Source organism: Schistocerca nitens, chromosome 8 (assembly GCF_023898315.1).
Source record: "Schistocerca nitens isolate TAMUIC-IGC-003100 chromosome 8, iqSchNite1.1, whole genome shotgun sequence".
Lineage (NCBI taxonomy): Eukaryota > Metazoa > Arthropoda > Insecta > Orthoptera > Acrididae > Schistocerca > Schistocerca nitens.
This window is the reverse complement of record NC_064621.1, coordinates 367934616-367948175: the sequence shown is the minus strand read 5'-3', so window position 1 is coordinate 367948175 and position 13560 is coordinate 367934616. Positions and strand designations below refer to the sequence as shown.

The 13560-nt window shown below is 46.0% G+C and overlaps 1 protein-coding gene across 2 annotated transcripts in view; it reads right to left on the bottom strand.

Moving 5' to 3' along the window:
- Window positions 1–2593: 2593 nt before the first annotated feature.
- LOC126198615 (uncharacterized) overlaps window positions 2594–13560 on the bottom strand; it is a 48247-nt gene continuing 37280 nt past the window's right edge. For both annotated transcript variants that reach the window (XM_049935069.1, XM_049935068.1), the window contains one exon: window positions 2594–4324. In XM_049935069.1, the coding sequence (XP_049791026.1) occupies window positions 3855–4324 (470 nt within the window). In that variant the 3' untranslated portion in view covers window positions 2594–3854. The remainder of the gene's footprint in view (window positions 4325–13560) is intronic.

Sequence of the window (13560 nt, the reverse complement as noted above, 5' to 3'; positions counted from 1 at the left end):
GCCGGGCATACAGAGGAGTGACGAGGAGGTGAACAGTGAGAGGCTGGAGGAGGAGACGACAGGGACAGGAGAACGAGGGGAGAGATTGGGAGGGGGGAGAAGGAGTTGACAAAGACACGGGGACGAGGATATGGAATTAGAGGGAGTGGGGAGATGGATAGAGGGGGAAGGAGCGGTTTGACAAAGGGAGTGGGGGGGAGGGGGAGAGCAGACAGACAGACAGGTGGACTAATAGAAGAGAATAATAAGTAAATACTCGGGCAACGCCTGGTACTCAGCTAGTATGAAAAAAAAACCTCTGTTGTATACATGTAAACGCCTTAAAATACAAGTTTCTCCATTGATTATGTAACGACGTGTTTCGGTTTTATTTCGGATGTTGTTTGTTTCATACTTGCATTAACGATAACGACACTGTTATCGTGGAGTACTTACTAAGGTAATCTGAGGACACTTCATCTTTTCCGTCGTAGCTGCGTCAAGTTTTTCCTGCTGTTTCTGCGGTTCTGAGAATTGATAAATATACTTCTCGCGAGTGTACGTCCAATAGTTACAGATAAGGATATCGCAGAAGATAACAGTTCTCGATTTCTTGCAGTGAGGCACCTTCTGGGTAATAAAACGAGAAAACGTCCCACAGTCTCCATCCGTTTCACTACCGAGACAAGGGGGAAGGAGGAGTAGGAATTACCGTCGCTTCGACGATGAGAAACGACGCAGAAGCTCGGGTTGCGGAAGAAAATCAGTATATCATTAGCGAAGGAAACGTCCCGACATTCAACTTAATCGAATAGGAAAACTACGGTAAACATTGTATCAGTATGGTCAGAAGAGGATCGGAACCGCTGTCCTCCAGAATGCTAGTCTAAATTCTTATCACTATGTTGTTTCCCCCGACCTTTATCGAAGACTAATAACTTTCCCATTTACAAATAAAATCACACACGTCATTTCTAGCAGAGCAATGAACGAACATGCCGCTAACACACTGTTCGGCTTTTGCAGGTAGTGACAGAATGAAGCCTACAAAGGGAGCAACGTTTATGTGTAGTGTACCGTCAACTATAGTGTCATTAGAGACAAACTAATGCACGATCTGGACCAAAAAATGTGCAAGTAATTGGCTGTGAGTTTTGAAAGGAATATAGTGTCATCTGCCCCAATTAATTTAGGAAACCCATGGAAAATCTAATACAGAGCCACTATCCAAGAATTTTAGTTGCTCACTCCAACACACTTTCGGTCTATGCTCCTTGTCCCACTATCCAAGAATTTTAGTTGCTCACTCCAACACACTTTCGGTCTATGCTCCTTGTCCTCAATGGGGTCCGGCAAAAAGATGTCATATCAGAAATAAGACAACGCACGCTCTTTCTGTTCCACATACGACTATGTTTGCCAGCAGGTCCATTCAGCTTGACTACTCTCAGTTTTAATCTGTGTGCAGGTAATTGTTATTGCAACATCTGCTAATATACTGATACTACTTGCGGAGTTATTCACGATTGTTTGAGATCATGTTAAGTTTGTGACTTCACACTGTTACGCAACATTTCTTCTTGCTTCCACGCAATTGTTGTTGTTGTGTACCGAGTTTCGATGAATTCGGCTCATTGGGTTAGGAGGAGATGTGGAACACACACACACACACACACACACACACACACACACACACACACACACACACACTCACACATCCATCCCGGCTGAGCATATCAGAATATAATTACTTTGTTTACAAGCACCGATGTAATATTTTGTATGATTGGTGTGTGTGTGTGTGTGTGTGTGTGTGTGTGTCTGTGTGTTACTGTATAAGAGGCGATTAAAAAGTTTACGTTTGGAGGCCGTACAGTCCCCTTGGCTACATGTCGGTGCTTGTATACCCGAATCGGAGTCGCTCTGGGTTACATATACGCTGCAGCAACGCACTCAAACGGCAGCTTTTTAATCGGTTCTTACATATGTCGTTTTATTTGTAGCATTTCTTGTATCAAAGGCTGGCTGAATGTATCATTTGCGAAGGCCGCAAAAGAAAGGAAAGGTATGTGTACCATTCTTTATATTGTGAATTAGTGAGAAAAGTCTGATAAGATATACGAAACGGACTGAAGACCGTAAACTTGTCTGATGAAATCTATGTTATTGTAAATCCTAAACAAACCATTCTTTCTGTGCTGGGTGAAACAATCGACACAGAAAATTTGTTTAAATGATAGTATTAACTTTCAATATGTAATTGTATAGCATACGTGCAGACCTGAAAATAATTGCTAAGCCATTGATTGAAGCTGTTCTGTTTGCTTGGGAATGCCGTGTTTGAGAAATATAGCTTAGTAAAGGAGGAGTCTCACTGAGGACGGAAACATTTCGTTAGATAAATAGTTTTTGTTCATTTTCTATAGTTTATTAGATATTCCAGTATCTCTGAGTTCACACTGATTGAATGTTCATTTATAATTTATGGCAGTGTCCAATAATTGTGGCTATTGGTGGTGTGTAACATGTGATACACCTCTTGATGTGTCCTGCGCGCGCTACATGTAAAATCAGTCTTCTACTCAGTGTGTACTTGAAGAAAAAAGTCTTAATGTTAAAACATTCTAAAATGTTTTATTGTCGTTTTTTATTAGTAAGTGCTTGTTGTATCTCGAGTAGACCAGAAAGTAATACAGATTTTTTACGGCTTTATCCAAGCTCCAATCGGAGAAACAGACACAACTGTACAGATCTAACAAGGAACGGAATCACCTACAGGGTGTTCGGAAATTCCCGTTACAAACTTCTAGGCCTTGTAGAGAGGACTGAGTTAACAATATTTTTAATGGGAACCTATATCCGGTTCTGCAGCCGTTTGGAAACACGTTTGCAACAGCGTAGTTACGGTGAGGGATGCTTACGTCGGATCGGCTGATGTCATTTGACGTCTGTCCTACCTCTCTGACCTAGGTCGAACTTCATTCACGTGTGCGTGAATGTTAGAGCAACACGGTTAAGTACACGATTGTAGAACACACCGACATGACGCTTCTGTATGTCGAAGCTGACGGTAATGGAAGAGCTGCTCACTGCCTTCAGCAAGGTCGTTATCTACAACGTCCGACTCGATCGCATACCCTTTCCGCCATAATTACGCAACGGCTTTGAGAAAGCGGTAACTTACCTTCAGTAGGCGTGACTGAGCCTCTCCAAGGAGAGGCCGCACACCCGAATCGTAAGAGGCTGTACTGTAAACAACAGTGTTTCTGACAACTGATTAAATTTCAGTTTGTTTTCTTTGGTTATTAACGAGTGGCATTGTAGACCAAGTGATGTACTGGTTCATGCCTAATAAATTATTTGTAAGAGTGGTCGCGTTACCAGCACGTTTTCAAACGGCTATAGTCCTGTTTCGGACATGTGTTCCACTTTAAAAACGGTATCTACTCAGTCCTCGAATTTGTAACGAGAATTTCCGAACACACTGTGTAAATCGGGACTGACACTTAAGAGGAGTTTTAGTCTACCTCGAAGGCACGTAACACAGCACTTACCGCGGCGGAGTGGCGTATTTTGTTTTATGGATTCCTCTTTATTGTGTCTATTTTAATTCTTCGTTTGATTCTTTTTATACTGCTGCCCAACTAGATTTACGCACTGCTCCCTAAATTCACCCAGGTTAACGAAAGTGTAATGGCGAGGCTTATATTTGTCTGTGTATTGCAGTTTGGGAACTGTAATGGGGTGTGTGTATCACAAGTGGATGGGCAGGATAGCGAATTTCGTGACCCACAGCGGTGTTAAATTGGAAGCAGGGAGGCGCACGTCTGGTCTACGCCCAAGAGTTTGCCAGTGGTCAGCCGGTTGGGGGGTGTTCACTGGATGTGCGTAGCGTAGAGCGTGTAGTACTGGCTGGGCACGGCCCCGTGCACGGGGGCCGGCCGCTCGTAGAAGCGGATGCACGGCTGCGTGGGCACCGGCTCCGAGCACGAGAGGCACGTGCAGCGCTCGGGCTGGGCGGCGCGCGGCGGCAGCGACGCCGGCGACTCGTCCTCGTCGTACAGCCTGCGGTAGCCCTGGCTGCTGCCACTGGGAGCTTTTGCCGGCTGGCGCTGCAGCTGCTGGTAGGCGGGCAGGCTCGCCACGTGCCGGAAGGCCCTGTCCAGCGTGTCGCGCGGACCCTGCGCCGCCTTGGTGGCAGACCGCCGCCGCACCACCAGCACGGTCGCCCAGTACGCCAGCGCCGCCGTCAGGCACGCGGTGCAGCCCAGCACCACCGAGTACAGCACCAGCTTCCAGGACGGGTGGCCCACCCAGCGAGGGGGCACTTCCACCTCTGAGGCACCTGCGGGCAGGCAGCAGCAGCCAATAAGACAGGTCGTCTTTTCACGACATTGATTTGTCCCTATATGGTGTTAGGGGTGTTGACTGAGGACTGAGCACTGAAATTACATCGAAATTTACTTCATTTGCAAACTAATAACTATAGCTACTAGGAGTACTATGTTTTTAAGTTCATTAGTATCTCCAGATACATGTGGCAAGAGCAAGCCGTTAATGCTCATTTTCACCTGGTCGTGTTGCCAGGTATTGAAGTGTAGATGCGTGGGCGCAAGGCGATTAACCTATCCTGACAGTTTGAAAGCTTACCGTCTTACCTCCTTGCCTAGGTACGCCAGACGAAAGTTGATGTCAAGCCCTGAATCAAAATTGCGCAACGGATAACTGGGGAGACGAGCTTGAGAGCGCTACCTAGAGAGCGTGTCCTTTCTGTATGTTACTAGGCAAGGGGCTGGAGGGCTCACACGCTGATATGCGGGTCCCTGCAGTCTATAGCTTTTATTTTAAATAAATTCCTTTAACTTGACTTCTTTGTGATTTTTAAGGTATGTTAAAGATTGATGACAGTTGATTTCCTATTTATTTTAAGCATTATCACACGACTTTACACCGATAGCAGCAATTGTTTCAGTTTAGAGATATTACAAATTTTCAACTTATAGCTCGGGTATATTATATAATAATCTGCACGCACATTTCTACAGGTAAGACGGAATTGCGTTGGCCAAATGTATATCAGCAAAGTCTCCCAACATTTTACATAGGACATCCACTATGTGAGGAGGATAACGGGCAAACTGGGGACCAGATACATTAACACAGGGGGTCAAATTTCCTAAATTAACGAGATCATTCATTTCCTTACACAATTCGAAGCTGGAAATAAAAGAACAAGTACAAATATTGAAATACCTCCCTTCCATGCGTGAACATTGAGACATACGCACTGAGGGCACGTCTGCTCACTTCCCCGTCTTCTGTAACACTCTTCGAATATGGCGGGCACCCGGAGGTCTTCCTGAGTCCCGGTGGAGGGGGTGGTCGACTCACTTGGTCGTGACCAACCTCTCCACCCCAAATCTTGTGACACTGGAAAGTCTTTGACTTTTACCTGCCTGTGTTGTCTCTCTGATCCCATAGCCAGGAGTAATGTTGGCACTACTATACTACAGAACTACTTCCCAACAAATATTTGGCCACGCTTTACGGAAAGGTGTGAGGAGGATTAGGAAAGTTCATGTGCAGATTCACATCCACGTACAAGAAATGCGTAATACACGACACATATAAATACGTATTTTGAAGCCTGACACATTTCTTTCCACCCGTCCACATGGGTTCTGTTGCACCCGCGGCCGGCCGCGCCGTGTAATAAAATTGGCTGCGGAGCCGCCTCTGTTTCTATTTCCCGGTGCGAGCGAGCAGCGAAACCTGCTGCTTATAGAGCGGAAACTACTGTACTGTTTCAAGTTAAGACCGTGCAAAAAACATCAGACAGTAAATTATGGACCGTGTTTGTGGTAAGACAGTTCGATGCAGAGAAAAAACTAGCAACAAACTGATATGTGGGCATATTAAGGTACCAATGGTCCGAGTATGTGAATTTATACCCCTAGCACGCTTACACATGATATATACTGAGGTGACAAAAGTCATAGGACACCTAATATCGTGTCGGACCTCGTTTTGCCCGACATAGAACACCATCTCGGTGTCGCACGGACACACCAAGTCGTTAGAGCTCCCCTGCAGAAATTTTGAGCCATGCTGCCTCTATAGCAGTCCATAATCGCGAAAGTGTTGTAAGTAGGCTGTTTAGGTTTTTATGTTGGTAACGCCACGTAGTGTATGAAAATCACTGACTGTGCTGTGTGCAGTCTGTGGCTGATTTGCATTCTTGGAATATTTGCTATTGTAGTGTTGGGCAGCTGGATATGAACAGCCCGTAGCGTTGCGCAGTTGGAGGTGAGCCGCCAGCAGTGGTGGATGTGGGGAGTGAGATGGCGGAGTTTTGAGAGCGGACGATCTGGACGTGTGTCCGCCAGAAAAAGGAAATTTGTAAGACTGGATGTCATGAACTGATATATATATATATATATATAATGACTTTTGAACATTATTAAGGTAAATACATGGTTTGTTCTCTATCAAAATCTTTCATTTGCTGACTATGCCTATCAGTAGTCAGTGCCTTCCGTAGTTAGAATACTTTATTTAGTTGGCAGTATTGGCGCTCGCTGCATTGCAGTAGTTCGAATAACGAAGATTTTTGTGAGGTAAGTGATTCATGAAAGGTTTAGGTTATTGTTAGCCAGGGCCATTGTTTTGTAGGGATTATTGAAAGTCAGATTGCGTTGCGCTAAAAATATTGTGTGTCAGTTTATTGATGATCAGAATAAGTAAAGAGAGAAATGTCTGAGCACGTTTAGTTTTGCTCATCTGTTAGAAAATCAAATAACGTAGAGGTTTACCAGCAGAGTAATTTATAATTTTCAAAAGGGGACGTTTCAGTGTTGTCGGTACAGGATTTTGTGCATTAACCTACCCCTCGATTATGTCTCATAAATGTTCGATGGGACCCATGTTTGGAGGTCTTTGTGGCCACATCATACGCTCGAACTGTCCAGAATATTCCTCAAACCAGTCACGAATAATTCTCGAACAATGACACGGCGCAATGTTATCAATAAAAATTCTGTCGTTGTTTGGTAATATGAAGACTATGAACGGCTGCAAATGGTCTCCAAGAGGCCGAAGATAGCCATTTCCAGTCAATGATCGGTTCAGTTTGACCAGAGGATCCAGTCCGTTCCATGTAGTCCCGCTCCACACCATGACGGGCTGCCACCGGCTTGTGCAGTGCCTTGTTGACAACTTGTGTCTATGCTTTCGTGAGGTCAGTGCCACATACGAAGCCTACCATCAACTCTTATCGGGACTCGTCTGACCAGGCCACAGTTCTCTAGTCGTCTAGGGTCCAATCGATATGGTCACGAGCGCAGGGGAGGGGGGAGGGGGGGGGCGCTGCAGGCGAAGTTGTGCTGTTAGTGAAGGCACTCGCGTCGCTCCTCTACTGCAAGCGCCCATTAAAACCAAATTTCCTACCGCATATGTTCATCGTAAATTGCCACATTGATTTCTGCAGTTATTTCGCGCAGTATTGCTCGTCTGTTAGCACTGACAACTCTACGTATACGCCTGTGCTCTCGGTCGTTACGTGAAGGTCGTCGACCACTGCGTTGACCGTAGTGAGAAGTAATGCCCGAAATATGGTATTCTCGATACACTCTTGACGCTATTGATCTCGGACTATTGATTAGCCTAAGGATATCCGAAATGTAATGTTCCATAGGTCTAGCTCCAACTACCATTCTGCGTTCAAAGTCTGTTAATTCGCGTCGTGCGGCCATAATCACGTGGGAAGCCTTTTCACATGAATCCCACCTGAGTACAAATGACAACTTCGACAACGCGCTGCCTTTTTATACCTTGTGTATATGATATTACTGCTATCTGATATGTGCATATCGCTGTCCCTAGACTTTCCTCGCCGCAGTATAAAGTTCACTTAATATCCTATCATTCTAAAGAAGTTTAAATCCTATTAAACTTAGGAAATAGAAAATCTTAAAATTAACAACATATATGTGATAATAACATAAATATAACATGATAGTAAAGAGTTTAGATTTATAGAATGCCACCATCGTCTATCTAATTGAGCCTCTCTGTTCTGAGCAGCCACTGCCTGATACGTTACTGCTCGCCATCTGCCGTATCTGTCTGTCAGAATACCGGGACGAAAAAGCGCTATTTTACACTAGTTCCCGGTTGTAAATAGAGTATCTAATTGTGTACAGTCATAGCGAGTAATAGCTGATATTTTCAGTTTGACAAAATATAGTGAGGAACAACTAGTTTTTCGCTCTTGTCTCCAGTTGTGGTTATGGTGTTTGACTGTGTATTGTGGGAACGAGTTCCAGGACACTCGTCTCTGATAGCCAAAGACAGGACGCAGGAATCGGGTGATACTTGAAAGGAAAATAATCTAGTGCTAGGGAATACTTGTTGATTCGGCAAGGTAAGAAGCTTAAGTTATTCGGAAAATAAATGAGCTCTGAGTTTAATTTTGAAGTTATTGCACCCCTAGTCACTTTCTAAAATCACAACTTCTCCTTTTCGTTCCAGAGTCATCTCTAAGCGTCTTAGGATACTTTCTCCTCGTCACTCTGCTGAAGTTTACTTAGTGGTCCCCACCTGACGCTAAAAATATTGTCGTCAACGTCCTGATTACGCCTTACAGGCCACACATTTACCCAAGCGGTGATAGGCTCTGTACTGGGCCGCGACAATATCTGTCTGACACAGTATCTGTCTGTCTACTCTCTCGCTGTCATCTTATCTGCTAACATTACTAGTGCCATCTGTATCTGTCTAGGATTCTCTGTGGATTGGTTTGTTTTCTGTTCTCGCTGCCGCTTTTTACTTTCGTCGCTTCAAGTAGTCGTTATGCAGCCCCGTCTACAAAGCCTGATCGCTAAGTGATTGTATTATGTCGTTGTGTGACGATACTTATAGTGCTTCCTGTCACCAACGGTCTCAGTACAGATGTGAGTGCTCTTAGGTCCCTCTCTCTCCACAAGCACAATCAGCCTCTTGACCAAAGTTTGTACGGTGCAAAATCGTTAAAAAATTAACTATGCACTGGCTGGGACTGTCATGTTTCAGCCTCAGTCACTCGCTGATGGGAAGGAGTACATATACCCTGCGGGCCTTTACACTGTTGCCCCACTCCCTTTGCCAATAATTCATTTTCCAGGTGTTTAGCTCTCTCAGGTCTTTATTTCCTCCCCTAAGAGGTCTCTCAGTGTGTCTGGTCTGCTCGTTTGCAGTCAATATGTTGCCGCACCTTACTTAATAGTTATATCTATCATGTCCTTTCCTTCTCCCGGTGGTTACCATCGAACTACAGCACGCCCAGTCGGGGAACAATACCTAGCAATATCAAAAGAATGTAGCGACTACAAATGACTATATTTACGATGGTGTGCTGCAAAATAATTCCTCTGAATTTTCTATGTGGAAACTATTGAAGTTTTTTAAATAAAACAAACGTTATTAACATTCTACATCTTTATTCTTCTAATCTGCATACTTATTTCTCGACGTAGCCACTCTGGTGACCAACACATTTCTCCCAACAACTGACCAGTTGGTTGATACTGTCACTGTACAATGTCTGATTTTGTTGACGGAGCCACAGCTACATCTTTGTTTACACCACTTCATCACCGCTATAGTCAAACCCTCGAAGGTGATCAGTGCCAGTGGAAACAGGCGTCGGATTGTTGCAGTTATCGCGGCACTCGCCTGTGTTCTGGCCTTCTCTTGCTGAAGCAGAGGGTGCTCTGTGTGTGGACTAACTCTTCGAACTCAAAACTCGATTACAGAACGCTGTTTCCCACACGCCGCACAGCGATATATCAGTAATAATTACAGAATGCGTAAAAGAAACTACAAACTTTAGGTCGTTGCGCAAAGGCAGCGAATCGGAAGCCGGTGCATGCGTCATGATGTGTAAGTGAAAGGTTTTGTGTCATAAGCGAATATCGTGACCCCATGCAGTAGACAGTTTGTGTTCGAGTCCTCCCTCGGGCATGGGTGTGTGTCCAGAATGAGATTTTCACTCTGCAGCGGAGTGTGCGCTGATATGAAACTCCCCGGCAGATTAAAACTGTGTGCCCGACCGAGACTCGAACTCGGGACCTTTGCCTTTCGCGGGCAAGTGCTCTACCAACTTTTTTTTTATTTTTTATTTTTTTTTTTTTTTGTTTTTAGCGCCTTTAACCGCACGGCCACTTTTTTTTTTTTTAATAAAGTAAGAAAATTACCTCTTCCACTTCAGGCGTTGGCCCCTATCACCCATACTACCCCCAAAAACCTATCTAGCCTAAAAACAAAAACAAAGCTAGTGCCACCGCCACTTTCATCCTAAAGCTAACTAGGACGGCCGTTCGCCGCCACTTCAGGTTCCGCCAACGAAACAAAAATTAAATATGCCTCTGAACTTTGTATAAAAAAATAAAATAAAAGAAGAAAGGAAAGGGTATAATGCTTTATTAAATTTTATTTGTTGTTCATTTTGTTCTTATTTTGTTCTTGTGTATTTATTTGGATTTGAACGCAGGTCTCCTGCCCACGTTTTTTTTTTTTTTTTTTTTTTTTTTCCAATGTGCGAACAGTCACAGTTAACCAAGCCTGGAAAACTAAAACAGAATGAAGACGCCATCGAAGATATGAAACATAAATAGCATGAAAAGAAAGCTACCACGTCGTAGTGAGGCTTCCCAGCGACTGCGCCCACTGATAAGATTGTTCAATATATGGTCGTTTGCAGTTCGTTCTGACCTCATCTGCCACTGCCTGGAACATTCCAGCTACACGGCGGGCTGTGAAAGGCACTCCATAGGTAGTTTGCGAAGCACTGTCGATATCTGGTATGCCCGGAAATAGCATGATGTCTTTCTTGCAAATAGAACCAGAAGTCAAGGAAATCCTTGTGTCCGTCACGACAGAGGTAATGGACTGCATGTCCACGTATCCAGGTGACAGAGTTGGTTCGAGTCTTGGGGTAAAATGTCTCATCCGGAAACAATAACGTGCGTGCAGATATATGCTCCGGCCTAACTCGCAAGAGATAAGCCAGCATCTGCCGCACTAGGTGCCAAACCGGTTCCGCCTCTCCACAGCTGAGGCGGTGCTCGTCAGAATCTACGGTATTACAACCCACACAATTGGGAGATTCCGCCATGTGGATATTGTAGAGACGTTCTTGCGTCACGAGCTTCCCATTAACGACGACGTACCATTGAGAAACAACATCGGAATCAAGCATGGCATCGTGTACAGTCTTCCACACCACGCGCCACCGTACGCCAGGATATTTTAGTTCGACCACATTTAGGGGGCGGCGTTGCAGCATGTCATGATATAGGCGGCGAGTTGTGGCCATTTGTGGTGTCGTGAGCGCGACATTGCAATAACTTTTTTCTAAATAGAAACGTCCTGTATAAAATAGGGGCGCTGGGATGTCCTGTAGTGGCACCGGCGGTCTTAGTGAAGCAGGTCGTAGCGCCGTCAGAAGCAGACTCGTGAGGCTCGTAGGACAACGGCGCAGCAGACATAAATGTGAGCTAACATAGAGGGCAATGGCCCTATCATGGACGTTAACTAGGCCGAGACCACCTTTTTCCTTGGGGAGGGTAAGAGATACGTATCTGATCTTCAGTAACATACCAGCGGTGACGAAGTATCCCAGCGCTGCCATAATGCTATGAGCAAAGGGCTTCGGAATGGGTAGCGTTTGGGCGACATGCGGTATGCGGGACGCATGGTAGACATTGGCATAATACGCCCGCTGAACGATGTTGAGGGATCGCAAGCGCTGATTTGCAATTCCGGCCCGAATTTGGTTAAGAAGGCGTCGATAATTGAGCGTCGTCGCGCGTCGCATGTCGTTCATGAAATCTAAGCCCAAGCAGCGTACAGTATCACTGAAGCGTAAGGGGGCAATGTGTTCCTGCGGTAGCCCAATCCCGATGCTCAAGGCGACGGACTTGTCAACGTTGATTTCGCTACCAGAAGCTGTACCGTAGGTTGCAATTCAGTCCAAAGCCGCGGCCATATCGTCAGCTCCTCGTATGACGATCATCAAATCATCCGCATATGCGGTGCAGCGATAGATGGAGCCGCCGAACTGTATCCCAGTGAGCCTGTCTCGGAGACCACACAACAAGGGTTCTAAGGCCAATGCAAAGAACAATGTTGATAATGGACATCCCTGTCGTACTGATCGGCGGATCGGCATGGGTGCCGTCAGTCTTCCATTGACAAGAACTCGAGAAGTTGCACCATGTAGTAGGCGTGTCAACACTGTGATAAAGGGGTCGGGGTATTCCATGCGCCGTAGAACGGCCGTGAGGAAAGTGTGGCCCACACGGTCAAAAGCCTGGCTAAAGTCGATAGACGCGAGGGCAGCCGGCAAACGTCTCACCCGTGCAAGGGAGATGAGATCTCTGTAACGACATAACGCAGTTCTGATGTTGTTGGGTCCCCCCAAGGACGTCTGATCGCCGGACAAGACGTGCAATAGTGTGCCGCGAATACGTTCTGATAGCAGCCTCGAAAAGATCTTGAAGTCGCTGTTCAATAACGTTAAGGGACGATAGTCGCGGACATGATTCCGTCCCTTCGGCTTATGGATGGGGACAATCAGACCTTCCAAGAATGGCGCAGGCAATGTTATACCCGGGGACATCAATTCCTGGCAAATTTCAATCAAACACGGTAGCAACAGTTGTTTAAAGGCTCGATAGAACTCTAATGGTAACCCATCGATTCCTGGTGATTTATGGGGAGCACCTTTACCAATGGCGTCGAGCACTTCCTCTTCTGTCACTTCTCCCAGTAAAGTCGGTACCATGTCTGGTGGAACTGTACCGTGGACATGTGCTGAAACGGTGTCTACCGTCGCCATTTCAGGGAGCACTGCTGAATAAAGTTGAGCATAATGCCCATAGAAGGCTTCTGCTATATCTGCTTGTTCTACCACATGTCGACCGTCGTCGGTTATCATGTCGGTTACCAGTGCCCTACGGCGCCTCCTGCGTTCCATGAGCACGTGGTGCATAGATGGCCTTTCTGATTGTATCATGTCTGGAGCACGCGACCGTATAACAGCGCCTTGTAAATGATGGCGTGCTAAGGAGACGAGCTGCGCTTTCGCGCGATTGACTGTGATCTGCCTGTCAGGTGAGGGCTCCATAGCAAGACATTCCCGGAGGACGGTGTAATAAAAGTTTTCCGTGCTCCTCCTCCATGCCGCTGCGTCCCGGCCGTAAGCCATGAAGGTGCGTCTAAGAGCAGGCTTCGCACATTCAATCCACCAACTGAGGGTCGATCGGTAACGACCACGACGCCGTAAGGACGCGTTCCACGACTCTTCGACAGCACCTTTACATGCCGGCTCGTCCAGATGGGCGACGTTCAGTTTCCAGGGGGGCCTACTGCGCCACACACGTGCAGGTTTGAGGGCAATGGTGCAAATATAGGCTGTGTGGTCGGTGAATGCAGTGGGCCAGAGCTCTGCTCCTCTCGTCGCCGTCGAAAGGGTGCTTGTGACGTAAATCCTGTCCAACCGACTTGATGAATGGCTTGTATAATGGGTGTAACCAGGAGCCG